Source organism: Chenopodium quinoa, unplaced genomic scaffold, assembly GCF_001683475.1.
Source record: "Chenopodium quinoa cultivar QQ74 unplaced genomic scaffold, ASM168347v1, whole genome shotgun sequence".
Taxonomy (NCBI): Eukaryota; Viridiplantae; Streptophyta; class Magnoliopsida; order Caryophyllales; family Amaranthaceae; genus Chenopodium; species Chenopodium quinoa.
The window spans coordinates 2,402,599-2,418,583 of record NW_018743880.1 but is presented as its reverse complement, the minus strand read 5'-3'; the positions used below and the strand labels follow the sequence as shown (position 1 = coordinate 2,418,583).

The following is a 15,985-nucleotide window of genomic DNA, read 5'->3' as shown; positions in this document are numbered from 1 at the left end:
ATTCAATGACTCAGTAGAGTTTTACGAATACAGACGTCGGAAATCGAGCCTAGGGCGTTGATATCGAGCGTCGCAAAATCACAAGCGACAAGTACGAGTGTAGCCGTAGCACCATAATGGTCTAACCATGTGGATGCTAGGCAGTTCGATCTAGCATGCACCTAGAATGGCTAGGCGCACCATCGTAGCCTAGGTGCACCATTGCAGCCTAAGCATGCACATGGCAACCTATCGTAAAGCACCACAAGCCCCAGGCAGCCCATCGCCGCTAGCAGCGTACTAGCCTAGGTGCCTGGGTGCGCATGGCAAGCCATCGCAAGTGCCACAAGCACCAGGCAGCCCATCGCAGCTAGCAGCGTGCTAGCCTGGGTGCCTGGGTGCATGTGGCAGGCTATCGCAGCACGCAGCCCAGGCCAGGCACCATCGCAATGCAAGGGGCTTGCGTGTGTGTGTGTGTGTGCCTCGCAGCCTCGCAAAGCAGCAGCAATGATGCGTGTGGGCTGGTGCGTGTGTGCGTGTAATAGGGATGCTGCGAGGATGGTGCGTGTGGATGTGCGAGTGCATGCGAGGAAGAGCTAGCAAGCAGTGTCAAGCCCAGCATGCGTGGCTCGCTAGCAGCACGCATGCTAGGCATGGCTAGCATGGGGCTGGATGCGTGGGTGCGCGTAGTGTGGGAGTGTGTGAGTGTGCGAGGCAGTGCGTGGGATTGCTAGGGCCAGCACCAGCACGCACCAGCGCCTAGCACCAGTACGCACCAGCGCATAGCACCAGCACACACCAGCGCCTAGCACTGGCACGCACCAGCGCCAAGCATCAACCAGCACTACCTAGCTGTGATGCGAGGCTGGGCTGGTGCTGGCTGGCTGGGCTAGCTGGCACTGCTAGCTGGCATGCTAGCTTGCAGCAGCCCAGCACACCTTTGTGAGTGGCGGTTTGAGGGAGTGGGGACCAATAGGCTTGGAGCAGGCCTTGGGGAGCAAGGCAATGGTCCCCCCCCCCCAAGGTTCATGGTCCTCACCTAACCCTCTCTCTCGCTTTGACACTTGTTGTATTGTGATTGGATTTATTTATTAATTTATTTTAGAAATAAATTAATTAGCAAATTATTCATTCTCCCACATTGGTTGGGGAATGAAGTTCAAGGGTTCATTTCCCTATAAATACCAAGCTAGGGTATTGGGAAATGAACAACCTTGAGTGGAATTAAAAAGGCAATTCTAAGAAAGAGTAAACCTTTGATTCGTTAAACTCATAGTTATTTTGTCCGGGTCTTGACTAACCATCAAGACTTAGGATGCTCGGGTCAGGTCGAGGGTACGATCCGTCAGAGATCTCGTCTTTTCGGGATTTTGAAGTAAGAGCTCTTTGGGAGCGAAGTACGCGTCAAAGGTATAATTTTTGTTCTAAATCTTGTTTGATTAAGTTTATTATGCTTGTTAATTTCTTTAATTAAGGGGCGGGTCTTGGTGGGTTTCCTTCCGCGTAGTGTCGGGTCACTACGAAACCCTACAGCGGTATCGGAGTCACGCTCCTTTTAATTTTTGCAATTATTTTTTAATTAAGGTGTTTTAAAAGAATTTAATTTTCTGGTTCATGTTCATCTAATTAGATTAGATGCTCGTTTTAATTATTTTTAAAACTCGATTTTATTTTCGATTTAGTTGTCGAACCCAGATTTTGGCTCAAAAATAGTTATTTTTGGGTGGAATCGACATTCTGGAACTGTTTCAACCCTTAAGGGTTGTCCAGAAGCCAAATTCGAACCAGAAACCCAATTTTTCTGGGGCTTTTCGTTTTTCAACGAAAATTTTAATTCTTTTTAAGCCTTGATTAATGCAAGCATTACAAGGTTAGATTAAATGCACATTTGCATCACTAATCTACTGGTTTTAAAATATCCTTGAGCATAATAATGGAGTTTTTATTAGTGCTTAAGTTGATATACCAATTTTTCACATAAACTTGTTTTTCACAAATTTAGCAAATAAATTGCGATAAAATGTGAAAACTTGATGTGAACTTGTAATTTTAAGTTCCCAAGTATGTTAAATTTCTAATCTTTAAAGTTTTAAATGATTGGAACCCTAACCCTAAATTCCATGTTGAACAAAGTTTGGATTTTTTCATGTCTAGTTGATTAAAATCCATTAAGTTCAATTACTTGTGAGTAAAATTTGATTAATCTTCATATTGGAAGATGTAATCTTGGTATTTTACACAAGTATGCAAGTTGGAAAAATTTATCATTGGATGGTTAATTTTTCCAACTCCCATTTGTCATACCCATTATTAATTTGCATATTGGCAAAATTAATTATGGGCATAGCTCATTCAATATGGTTGCATCAAGTTAGACCTAAAATTAATTCAAAGAATCATTCTTGAATAATTTAGGCTTGTGCACTATTGAAATTATTATTTTTAAGTTAGACTTGTTATTTTATTTTTGCTCCAAATTGGTTCTAAAATAAATTTAGAATTAATTTTTAACACACAAATATCGGGATTAAAATCCCGAGTCAAAAGCACACAAATCGAGGCAAAGGGCACCCAAGCAACACCTAGGCTAGCCAGGCTGGTATCGCAGCCCACATATGGCTGCCTTGGTGCACATGGTGCTGGCCTTGCCTCGTTGTGTGGCTGCTGTGTGTGGGGAGCCAGTAGTGCACGTATGACGCGCTGCAATGTGGTGCGTGGCTGCTGGGCACTGCTCGCATATGCTGCCAAGCAGCGCGAGGCAGCCAGCCACAGCAGGCCAGCCACACCTGCCAGCGCCCACACTCGCATGCCAACATGCGAAGCGCTGTGCGTGCTAGGGCTAGCAGGCGCAGCAAGGCTTGCTGGGCCAGATGCTTGCGCCTAAGCACTGCACTGCTGCAGCATTGATGCTAGGCATCCGGTTTTGTATGTGGGCCATTTTGATGCATGAGCTATGTAATTTTGCGATTATCCCGTTTTAAAATATTTTAATAATTATATTAAAGAGGTTAGGACCTCGGTATTCGGTTTTGCAAAATTTTGACAAATTATGGGTTATGCCGACTTAATTAATCGGATTAATTAAGTACGGATGCGGAATTTAGTGGGAGCTTAATTAAGTGCGTAAGCATTTTGCGTTTAGAAATAATGGATTGAACCACTTTGACTAGTTTTAATTAGGCACGTTAATTGGATTAACTACCTAAGTTAGTTACTAGTTTTGCGTGTTTAATTATGTATTTCGTAAAATTGCATGGGCCATTCACAAATAGTGAATGGGTAAATGGAAGATTGTTTTCAAAACAGGTTCTTTGAAAATGGCAACTAGTGGGGCCCGACTAGGATAGAAAATACGGACTGCGTTCCGTTATGTATTTTTGTAAATCTAAATACGGTCTGCGAATTATTAAGTGTTTTTGTACTACTATATTAATCTTAGTCGTTCTAGCTAGCTCATTTTATTTCATTTTGGCCAAGATGTCTCAAGACGGCGTTTTAACGAAGACGAGCCAAGATGAAGACCCATGGAAATTGAAGATTTCAAGGGGTCATGCTAGTTGCCAAATGCATCTATTTTTATGCCTTATATATTGTTATTATATATGATTGCTAGATGCATGTCTAGGATTTCTATTATGTTGCAACGATTAGTTAAGTTCCCTTAAATCAACCAACATAGAAACCCTAGGTCCCTTAATAATATTCAGCTAAAATTTGTCGTTCCAAGAACAACACTTACCGAACTAATGCGCATACGTGATGGATTACGCCAAAGCGAGGCATCACTAATTCCCTAGGAACGTAAGGTATACTAGGTATACAAGTTGTCTTGGTTAAGCTCAACGATATCAGTAAGGAGTCCTTAGATGTCGTGGCAAAAGAGATAAAATGTCAAGAATGCATTAGATGCGACATTTTATCAAACCGAGAGTAGCTTGGAGCTATTAGCAATTGGATTGCTTATCTTAAGATATTTAATGATTAAGACAAGCCAAAGCATGCTTAACCATTTCTTGATCTTTGGGATCTCAGAATCATTTTATTCTAGCCCATAAGGGACAATTTTAAATGCGTGGATAAAATGCTCAATAAGATTGAATATATGCATGAACGTTTTAGATTTCAACTTATTGATGTATGAATGGTTTTTCACTTCAAATTCTTTCAAATTGTAGAAAAATGTCTGCAAGTAACTCAAACAACAACCAATTGTGCCCGACGCTCCCCGAAAAGTTAGCTATCAAGCTTAACTTAACAAACCTTGATGAATGGGAAGAAGAACTCAGGAGAACTCTCCGGAGTTGTTCTAAAGAGTATGTTCTAGATACTTCCCTCCCAACCCTCTTTTCCAAGACCCTCTTGAGTGACGAAACTTCTTGTGCATGGTCGAAAGACAGCAAATTAGTGTCACAACTCATGGCTAACTCCATCCCGGAAGAATGGAAAGAAAAACTTCAATTCTCTTTCCCGGACTTGTTCCTTGGAGGACTAAGGGATGTAGTCGGTGTGAGATTCTCTAAGAGTTTCAATGACAACAATGATGGACTCTTGTTTGAAGTGACTAGGTCACTTACGGACATGAATGTAAAGCCATCGAATCAAGGTTGTCTTGCGAAAGAGAGGTACCATCTTTGGTCTACAGTCTGCAACACTAAGTTGAGACCGGGTATGCCCCTCCGACCCCATGTGGCAAGAATGACTAAGCTCTTCAAGCACATGGAACTCCTCGAAATTCCACTAGAAGATGGAATGGCTGGTCATATTTTGCTCACTTCACTCCACTCAGGATATGATGCGCTAAAGGCATATATTTCTGAATCAAAGGAGACACATTCCTTGAAGAATGTGGTGAAGCTAATTCACCGGGCCAACTCATTTGGGGCAACCAAAAGACCGTCAAGAAGGAGGGATCTTAAGGTTAAGGCTAAGATGCGTTGGTTCTACTGTGGCGGGCAAGGCCACTTCAAGAGAGAATGCAAGCTCTTTCGGGAAGAGGAGGAGAGAAATGGAGCATCCGCCTCAGGTATCTTCCTTAACACTTGTGAATTAAGCTTATCATAGGTATTAGATACCAGGTATGACTCACTCTATGTTGCCTTTTCAGGAACCAAGTGAGAAGCTTATCAAGTGTTGGTGCAAGAGCAAGAAGACGACGAAGATGGTTTTTCGGTCGTGCTTGCATGCACTATTTTGTCTATGACATGTAATTAAACTAATTCTAGTTTTTCATCATGCCTTTGAACATACTATGATCCATGGTGTTGGACACCTAGGAATTTTGAGTGTAAGACTTTGACAATAGTTGTTTCAAGTTTGTCTTACAAACTTATGTTCAATTAAATTGCATGTTTTTACATATGATTAGACAAAAGTTGATAACACTAGCTAATACCATCGAGTCGAATCAAACCTACTTGTGGCATTGTCGTCTTGGCCATATTAACATCAAGCGCATCAAGAAACTTCTTCAAGAAGGTGTTCTTGACTCATTCGACTTAGAGTCATTTAAAAATTGCGAAGGATGCTTATTAGGCAAGATGATAAAACATCCATTCTCCAAGTTGGGAGAAAGGGCAAGTGACTTATTAGGTCTAATACACACGGATGTATGTGGACCAATGAGCACACCCGCAAGACAATGTTACCGATATTTCATCACTTTCACCGACGATTATAGTAGATATGGATATTGTTCCGGGGTTTTCTGCGTCCCTTGGGAGAGTTACAACTTCGACACTGGAACCACGCGCCTATACCTGCAAGATAACGGAGACTCCTTGGGTAGGGAGCTCCGCCTCCAACGATCAAGTTAGTAGATGAAGGAGTTGTAAAGCAGAATGTAAATAAGTGCCGGATACTAGGACGGGTCTAGCAGGCGGTACCGAGTGGTGTGTGATTCTCTTTGGGATTTGTGTAATCCGAGTGTTTCTTGTTAACATTCCCTGTCATAAATGAGCACTTATGACCGTATTTATAGCCTTGGGAAGCGTGCTAGGCTCTAGGGTTTTGGCCAACCCTAAGACTGACTGGGCTTTCTTGGGATTTGGGCCCAATCTATTACCTGTTTAGGAAAGGCTAAGAGGGCCACATGGCATGGCATTGGAGGTCCATGGTGGACCAATAGAAGCGTGCCACGTGGCAGGTCCTGATAAGCCCAACTAGGTGACACTTGTCAGGCCCTGATTGGTCCACATGGCGAGGGGTGATTAAGGGAGAATCCCCCTAATCATTTGCCCCTCACAAGTGGCACGTGACCTGGCACGTGTGACCTGTGAAAAGCGTCGTCCAATGAGGAGGCGACAGGTGTCGACGGATAGCTTGGCCGAGAATTTTCCCACCCAAGTTTTTGAATTTGAATGCTCTTCTGCTCATTCTCTCCCTATAAATAGGGTTGGTCAACAAGTCTTTTGTTCACATTTGTTCACTTTATTTTCAGAAAGAGATCTCTCGGACCCTTGAACTTGAGCTCTGACCCTTCGCTACTACTGACTTGCCAGGACGACTGCTGTACGGGGCGCCTACTTTGATCAAGCTGTTTCAGAACTTAAGTTTCAGGTAATCGTCTTCTCTTTAACTTTTTGCTTTCGCGCCCCTTTCTTTTTCGAAAATGAGACCTCAAAAGCATCTGGCACGACCTAGGTTAGCAATCAGCCGGTCACCGGGGACGGCTGAGTCTAGGACTAGGGGTGCCGACTGCCCTGCGGTACTTCAACCTTTGCGCAAGTCCCGGAATCCAACTATCTTTGTATCTATGCAGGACAGTATGGCGAGAACAAAAAAGACCAAGAGAATAGAAAACTCTGATGGCTCCTCTTTTCGGGTTTCGATTAGTGATATATCGGACCTGCCGCCTAATACCGCGGGGACCCAAGGCGGCCCTTTAGCCGAAATCTCTGAGGAGGGACCTAAGGTAGTTCCTTCTCATTTCACTGTTGACCTGGCCAGTCAAAAGACGGCCCCTGAAGAAGAGTAGGGGTCGGACTCTTCTGACGGCGAGTCTGGCTCTAGCTCATCGAGTCGTCCTTCTATAAGCTCGGAAGAAGGACAAAATCATGAGGAGAGAGATCCTCATGCGGCTGAAGAGAGGGAAGGTCAATCGGAACCATCCGCCTCTCATAGGGAGTTGAACACTCCTTATTACTGCCATGTACCCAAGGGCCGAATCAAGGCAATGCGAGAGCGCATCGACACCTTTCTTTCGAACCATACAATGGGTTCGAACTATCGAGTATTCGTGCCGGATAACGAGGACACAGTCGTCTAGACAGAGGGCGCTAGTTACGGGGACGCCTGTTTTGGCTGTTACGAGGCGGCCATCAAGGCTGGATTGCGGTTCCCATTGCATCCGGCCGTCCAGCAAATCCTCGATGGGTACGAGGTGGGGCTTTGGCAGTTAGCCCCCAACTCTTGGTTCAACATTCTTGGCTATGTAGCCGAATGTGAGATGCACAGGGTGGAGCCAAATTTCGAGGCGTTCACCCATATGAACTACCTCAGCCAAACCCCCAAAGCAAGCGGTACCGGATGGTACCAAATAACAAGTCATAAGGGCTATCTTATCACCATAGGCAAAGAGAATAAATGGAAGGATTGGAGAAACACCTTCCTCATCATTTCCAGCCCCGACCGCCTGTTGAACAAACGTTACAATAGGTGGAACAAGGATCCGCTTCTTCTAGAAGGCGGTCGCAGTATGCCGCTTGTTCCCCTCAAGGCCAGGGAAGAGATCCTGGACCGAGGGCTGTTCAAGGTAGAAATTAGGGCAAACTCTACCACTGGGGTACGACAGCAGGTACCCTTAAAATGCGTCCTAGAGTTTCAATAGCTCTATGACGAGTTTTTCCTGGCCGCTTGTGGCCTTAGCAGTCGGTCCTCCAAAGGTAGCCAGCCATTTGAAAATATGTACCTATAACTTGATTTGTTTGAATATTTTCTAACTTTTATGGTTCTCACTTGTAAGCGAGGCTATGGACCAGATTACTGCTTCAAAGAAGGCGGTTGCCATGTTGCGAGCCTCCATAATGCACTAGCAGCGCACCGCTTCTGTCTCTTCTGCTAAGGGGACGCCCACAGTGAGTGTCGATCCTTAAAACTTATCTTTGAAAGGCTGCTTGGTGAATGTTGACTACTCGTCTCTTTTGCAGGCGGGCACTTCTAAACCCTCATCCTCCCACCAGCCGGACTCGAAAGTTCGGAAGCTAACTGGTGAGTGTACGCCTGGATCTACCAGGAAGCAATCGGCTGACAAACAACCGGCCACCCGACAGAGTGTGGGGAACCAACCTCCTGTTGTGACACAGCCGCCGAGAGGTATAGCCTTCTCTGCTAGACTTGCTCATTTTCTTTCACTCTCTTCATGTTTCTGATGTTTCTCTTTTTTGATACAGGTGGCCCTTCAGAGCCAGACTTGGATGGCTCTCTTTCCAAAAGCTCACTGCGCCGCTTGGGAGAAGAAATTCGCTGCTTGTACTGAAAAGTACAACCAACAGATCATGCAGCAGGCGGCTGAGGAGGACCAGGCAGCCGAATCCAGCTCAGAAGAGGAGGGAGCGGAGGTGGCCCTGCAGCCGATTGGGGAGGAGACATCTAAGGAAGCTGCCCCTAATGCCGAGACTAGTAAGAAGGATTCCCCTCAGAACCAGGCGTCCCTTACTGATCAGGCGGCACTCAATACCGAGACTCTACCCCAAACTTAAAGCTTTTTATATTCATTCTTGATCCGGCCTGCGTGCCGTGTATTTGTGTATCTTTACCCGGCCAGGGGGCCGAGGCTTCTGAATATTCGCCAGCTTGTCTGGTTTTAACTTAACTTTTTCAGCTTGTCTGGCTTTAATTTGACATGAATTGGCGACTGTTAAGTCGTCTTTTGCTGTTACATATGCTGTTTTTTGATTTTTTTGTTTTAGTTGAATTTGCAAAACATTTTGCACTTTGCAACTTCATAACCGCTTGTATGGCACATCTATGTTAAACTTTCCAGCTAAAATGTTGAACCTTGATGCCGACTGCCCTTGCCCCTGGACGACTAGGTTACTTCTTTTAAAGAGAGTAATTAGTCGGCCATAGACAGTCGGACCCTAGTAGCAAACATAACCAGCCTTGATTGGAATGCACTTAGTCACAGTGGTAAGGTACCGACTGAATTAACCAACTTAATGCATTTCAAGGCACAGGGGTCGCCTAGTTCTTAGAGAACAGTCGGCTAGTCACTGTTTTGTCGATTGTCATAAGTCCCTTGGTATGTTTACGAGGAACATAGTAGGGTGTTTGTTGTTTGGACTAATGTCAATTCAGATGTGTGTATCAGTCATTATCACATCTAGTCGGACACCAAGAGGTCCTTCTAGATTGCTCAGATTCATTTAGTATTTCTTAGTGGGAATGTTTGTTTGAGTGCCTTTTTTCCAAAGACCAGGCGGACTGCTCAAACTCTTTAGGATTCCGGACCAAGAATGGGAGAACAACTATGGTTTAACTATGGCGTTAACCAATTGTGCCTGCTTCTAATCCTGAGTAGTAGAGGTATCAATCGTCAATGGCCGACTTATCCCCTTGATTCGTCAATTTTTGTTGACTATTAACTCAGAAGGCGCCTCCTGTATTTATCCCAAGTAATACAGGCGGCCATCCGACGCAGATTTCAACTGCTGACACTTATGAAAGTGTCGAGTTATCCTTGTCTCAAAACGGATAGGTTGTCCTTGTGGACAGTCGTATAGGGGCCGTGTAAGTAGTTTATAGAGCATTATTCCACCCAAATGGGAGCTGCTCTCTGCGACAAATCTCATCCAAATGGCATGTCGTCGGACGCCTGCTATTTATTGGGACAGGTCGTATTAATTTAAAAATTAAGCGTAATCAAGCGGCTTGGTGCCTGGGTTGATTAGCCGTATGGTGGGCAAACAGGCGTGCCCTTTAGTATGTATGTGCTGGAGGGTATCCGCCTGTCTTGAGACAGACGGAGTGTACTCCTTTTAGAAACATATAAAAAGAGGATAAACTTGGAACTTTCATTAATAAACTTTAATTGATTACATCAAAAGTAATATTTTTTCAGATTGTCTACATTCCATGTCCTAGGTAAGGATCGGCCCTCTGGAGTTTCCAGACGGTAGGTGTCGTTCCTGACCTCCTCATAGATTCAGTAGGGTCCTTCCCAATTAGGAGTTAGCTTTCAATACTCATTGGCCCTGCCGACTGATTCCATCTTCCTTAGTAGAAAGTCCCCTACTTTGAGTGGGCGCTTGTGTACTCTTCTATTGTAGATTCGAGTCATCCTCAGGCGGTATATTTCATGGCGTAGGGCAGCATTGCCCCTACGTTCTGGAAGGGAATCCAATGCTAGGCGCATTTCTTCCCAGTTCGCATCTTCATCATACAGCATAACTCGGAGAGTCTGCTCATAGTGCTCAATGGGTAGGACAGCTTCTGCCCCATAGGTTAGGAGGAAAGGTGTTTCTCCAGTCGCTCCTTTTTCAATCGTCCTTATGGCCCAAAGAACATGTGGTAGTTCGTCTGCCCATAGGTCGCCTGCTTTCTCAATCTTCTTCTTTATACCGTCTGAGATGATTTTGTTAAATGCTTCGACCTGGCCTTTTTCTTGCGGTCGTCCGACTGATGCAAAGCAGTAAGCAATGCCTTGATCTCTCAACCAAGTTTTGAGAACGGGCGTCTCAAACTAGGGACCGTTGTCAAAAACCATAGACATAGGCACCCCAAAACGAGTGATCACATTCCTCAAAATGAAGGAGATGACATCCTTGGTCTTGATGCCCCTAACTGCTTCGGCCTCCACCCATTTGGTGAAGTAGTCGACTGCTACCAGGATGTATCTCCTGCTGCCTGATGCAGACGTATAGGGTCCTAGAATATCCATGCCCCAGTTAGCAAATGGTATTGGGCTGTGGATAGCCGTTAGATCTGTAGCTGGACAATGAATCAATATACCAAACCTCTGGCATTTGTCGCACTTTTTAACCAGATCCATGGCGTCTGCCTCCTAAGTCGGCCAGAAGTACCCTTGCCGCCTCACTCTTTGAGCAAGCGACCTACCGCGTATGTGAGAGGCACAATATCCAGAGTGTAGGTCTTCCAGGACCTCTCGCCCTTTTTCTGGGGTAACACATTTCAAGAAGGGTCTAAGGTACCCTCTCTTGTAGAGTTCTCCCTTTATCATTTCAAAACTGGACGCTCGCTTCTTTAGTGAGGCCGCTTGATGGTAATCATTCGGCAAGGTGCCGTCTGTCAGGTATGTCCTGATTGGGTCCATCCATGTTGAGCTTCTATCAAGAACTGCAACGTTGTTTTCCTCAATACTCCGCTTTTCCATTTCTTCCCAAAATACAGTTCTATGAGTGTCGCATAAGGCCGAGGATGCCAGTTTGGACAAGGCGTCCGCCTGGTTATTCTCGGACCTTGGGACCTGAGTTAACTGGAAATCTTCAAGCGAGCTTTCCGCCTGTTTCACGGCTTCTAGGTACTTGACCATAGCCGGATGAGTGGCTTCATAATCCCCATTGTACTGGCTGACTATAAGTTGTGAATCAGAACAGGCGGCTATCTTTCTTTCCCCGGCTGCTTTGCACATACGGATATAAGCCAAAAGGGCTTCATACTCAGCTTCATTGTTTGAGGTCTGAAACTTGAAACGAAGAGCATATTTGTACCTGTCGCCCTCTGGCGACTGACATACAATACCTGCCCCACAACCATTTGCTGTGGAACTCCCATCAACATAGACTTTCCAGAGTTGGTCAATTTTTTCACATTCGGGTGGTCGGGTCATCTCAACTATGAAATTTGCAAAGGCTTGCCCCTTCACAACTTTTCTGGGCTCGAACGTGACCTCAAGACTTTGGATCTAAATTGCCCACTTTATCATCCGCCCGGACGACTCCATGGTCGTCAGGGGCCGCTTGATTGGCTGGTCTGTGTAGACGATCACCGGATGTGCCAGGAAATAAGGCTTCAATTTTTTCACTGCCATGTACAGGGCGAGTCCAAACTTCTCCACCAGTGGGTACCTCAACTCTGCATTCTTTAAAACATGACTGACAAAATAGACTGGGAGTTAGCAGTCGTCTCTTTCGGCTAAGAGGACGGCACTCAAAGCATGATCTGATACTGCGAGATACATGTAAAGCACTTCTTTTGGCAAAGGACTGACGAGTCTCGATAGGGAATGCAGATGTTCTTTCAGCTTTTGGAGGGCCGACTCAGCATCCAGTCCCCATTCAAACTTTACTTTCTTTCTGATTGCCTGAAAAAAGTAGAGGCACTTGTCGCTTACCGACTGAGAAACCTTCTAAGGGCTGCCAGGTAGCCTGTTAGCTTTTGTACCTCTCGGACGGTGCGAGACGACTACATGTCGATGACCGCCTGCACCTTGTCAAGATTTGCCTCTATTTCCCTTTGATTTATGAGGAACCCGAGAAACTTCCCAGACTCAACTCCAAAGACACACTTTTTTGGATTAAGCATGACTCGGTGGCGCCTGAGTGTGGCGAATGTTTCTCGGAGGTCTGCCAGATGGTACGTTTGAAGTTTTGACTTTACAATCATATCATCAATATACGCCTCAACATTTCTTCCAATTTGTTCAAAAAACACAGTGTTGATCATTCTTTGGAAGGTTGGAGGCGTTCTTCAGACCAAACGGCATGACCGTGTAACAATAGAGCCCCTGTTCTGTGACAAAGGCAGTTTTCTCTTGATCTTTTTTCCATAGAGGGATCTGGTGAAAGCCTGAATAGGCGTCCATGAAACCAACAAGGCATGGCCGGCTGTTGAGTCGACCAAGCTGTCGATTTTTGGCAAAGGATAGCTGTCTTTTGGACATGCCTTTTTTAAATCATTGTAGTCCACACACATGCGCCATGAACCATTCGGCTTCTTGACTAGCACAACATTTGCAACCCATTCTGGGTAGAAACACTGTCGAATGTATCCGCATCAAGTAACTTCTTTACCTCGGCGGCGGCCGCCTGATTTCTTTCTTCACCATGATGCCTTTTCTTCTGTCGTATCGGTTTCTTTTTTGGGTCGACATCTAGCTTGTGTACCGCCAGGTCTGGACTAATACCTGGCATCTCATGCACCTCAAATGCAAAAATATCTAGGAACTCTTTCAGCAGCTGGCGAAGGTCATTGCCAAGTTCAGTCAGAGCAGTCGTCCCTACCTTGACAGTTTGGTCTAGACGACTGTCATCGAGGGCGACATCTACGTGTTCCCCAGCTGGCTGAGGGCGAAATTCATCTGGTCGCTCCTCAGCCAGTGATTGCTATTGCTTATGTTTTTTCAGGACCTCCGTCTAGGAGGCTTTTCTCTTCCTGTCGCCTGCCTCTTGAGCAGACGCTTCTTCTATGGCTTTGCCAGTTTGGCCGTCTGAAGTTATCGTTGTTTTGATGTCAGTGAGGTAACATTCTCTGGTCCCCCCTTATGGAGCCGACTGTTTTGTCGTCCTTCTCAAACTTGAGCAACATAAGGGATGGAATGATACTTGCTTTGGAGTCATTAAGGGTGGGGCGCCCAAGGATCATGTTGTAGACAGTAAGTTCTTCCACAACCAGAAAACGAATGACCATGTGGCGGCCCTCACCTCTCTCACCCAGACGGACGGGCAACTCAACCTGACCAATCGGATGGACGACTCCCCCTCCAAATCCTACTAGAGGATGGGAGACAGGCTGTATACTCTCAGGCCTGTACTTGAGCTTGGTCAAGCACTTATGGCTGATGAGGTCCGACGAACTCCCTGTATCAATAAGTATCTTGCCGACTCTTTGGTTGGCCACTTTACACTCGATGACAATTGGGTCGTCATGCGGCCGTCGGACACCACCAGAATCTTTCTCAGAATTAATAACCTCAGGAAACGAGGTACCAGAGGTCTCACCCCGATTAACAGAGTTAACATCCAATTGCCTGATGCTACCCTTGTTTCCCCGAACAGTCGGGCCTCCCCCTGCATAGTTGCCTGCTATTATATAGATGGCAGCTTCATCAGTGTCAGAGCTGTCGGCAGGCTTCTGTCTTTTTTGCCTGGCCGACTGATTTTGTTTGGGGGGTTGTTTTCCTTCAGGTTTCTTGACATAAGAGTCCAGATCACCCTTTTCAGCCAACTGATCCAGCAGGCGCTTGAGGCTAATGCATTCGTTGGTCTCATGCCCAACGTCATCCTGAAAATGGCAGTGTTTGCCTTGGTTGCGCTTGCTAGGATCACCCTTCATAGGTGCCGGCTTCTCGAGTAAGAGTCGGCCCTTAACTTCTTTGAAAATGGTATGATTATCTTTGTTGAACTCATACATGGGGGAGTATGGAGTGAACTATTTTCTCTTCTTACTGGACGGCTGACTAGTGGAGTCGGCCATCCAAACATCTTCTCTTCTTCTCTCCCTTGGGGGCCGCTTTCTGTGAGCGACTCTCCTTTTTCTCGGACCTTTTCTGGTCCCCTTTCTTTCCCATGTGACAGAGGTCGACTGCCTGTATGTAGGCCTCGGCCTCCATCATTGCCTCTTGGAGGGTAGCCACTCTTTTTCTGACTAAATCGAACTTGAAGTTCGACCCGTCCTTCAATCCCTTAAAGAAATCGATATAGGCTACTTCATCCGGCAAGTTGGGCATTTGTATCCCCATCAGATTGAATCTCTTTATGTAGGAGCGTAACCCCTCCTTTTCTCCCTTCTGGACGGCTCCTAGATCAAGAGACGTCTTCCTGGCAGGTATGTTCATGGAAAAGTTTGATGCAAACAAATAGGCCAATGTTCTGAAGTTGTTGACACAGCCGGCCGGCAGATTGCCAAACCACTGCTGAGCGACTCCCTTCAGAGTGGCAGGAAAACACTTGCACCATGTGGCATCGTCCAACCCTTGAAGGTACATTAGATTATTGAAGGCCATAAGGTGATCCTCTGGGTTAGCAGTGCCATCGTAGGCGCCTATTAACACATTTTTCACTTTAGTCGGCTGGGCGGCTTGTAAAATTTCCTTTGAGAAGGCGGTTGGTTGTTCTCCTAGTTGGAGCAACCGTAACTGCCAATCCAAAGGCTGGACAATCTTGGCCATCTGACCTCCAAAAGAAGGAGGTGGCAAAAGGTAGTGAGTTTGCGGCACATATGGCGGCTGAGAGGCATATGGTGCCGACTGTTGTTGGTGAGAGCTAGAACCGGAGCGTGTACTGCCTGTCCGGATCTCATAGTTTGACCTTGAATGATTCATAGAAGTGTTTTGTATACTGTCAAAAAAATCAGAAGTGGAGGCCGACTCAGACTACTGTTGGCTCCTTTTCTGCTGAATCAACAGCCGGGCGTCTGAGTAGGATTTCTTTGAGCCGTCTGGTTGGACTAGGCAGATTGGTTTCCTTCCCGATGAGGCAGGGATACGGTGCTTGGACAGATTGAGTAGAGGTACCCGCCTCTCCTCTTGGCGAGGGTGGGGGGTTGTCTCACGGTCCTTCAATGACTTCTTCTTTCCTGAATGGGAAGGCTTTTTGCTCGACTGCCCTTTTTGGGGGACAGCCGTCTTTTTCTTGATGAGGTCTTTAATCTCACCCTTGAAACTTCTCATGATGGTCATAAGATCATTCCTCGAGACAGGAGCTGTCCAGTCGGCCGCTTGGTGAGAGTCGGCCGAAGGTCCGACTGTTTGGCCTGTACTAGTCTGGTCTTGTCGTTCCTGCCTTTCACGAGGGGTAGTGCATCGAGCTTTCAAGGACCCGTCTGGGGCCGTGCGAGTCTCAACTTCAGGCTTAGTGTCCTGATCAGAAGAAACGTGAGGCTCGTCTTCTTGGTAGTCGTCCTCTGGACGCTTGTCACTATTAGTCGGTACAGATTGCGATGCCATCTCAAAGGTACTCTCCCCACAGACGACGCCAAAATGTTCCGGGGTTTTCTGCGTCCCTTAAGAGAGATACAACTTCGAGACTGGAACCACGCGCCTGTACCTGAAAGATAACGGAGACTCCTTGGGTAGGGAGCTCCGCCTCCAACGATCAAGTTAGTAGATGAA

General features: G+C 46.1%; 1 protein-coding gene across 1 annotated transcript; it reads right to left on the bottom strand.

The window, feature by feature from the left end:
* Nucleotides 1-13,386: 13,386 nt before the first annotated feature.
* LOC110686580 lies at nucleotides 13,387-14,208 on the bottom strand. Its single transcript, XM_021863190.1, has one exon. It carries the CDS (start codon nucleotides 14,206-14,208, stop codon nucleotides 13,387-13,389), a length of 822 nt encoding a protein of 273 aa, XP_021718882.1.
* Between the last annotated feature and the right edge of the window lie 1,777 nt (nucleotides 14,209-15,985).

Bases quoted from the DNA above. Each gene is read 5' to 3' on its own strand.
- LOC110686580 (XM_021863190.1), bottom strand. From the start codon at position 14,208: ATGAAGGGTGATCCTAGCAAGCGCAACCAAGGCAAACACTGCCATTTT.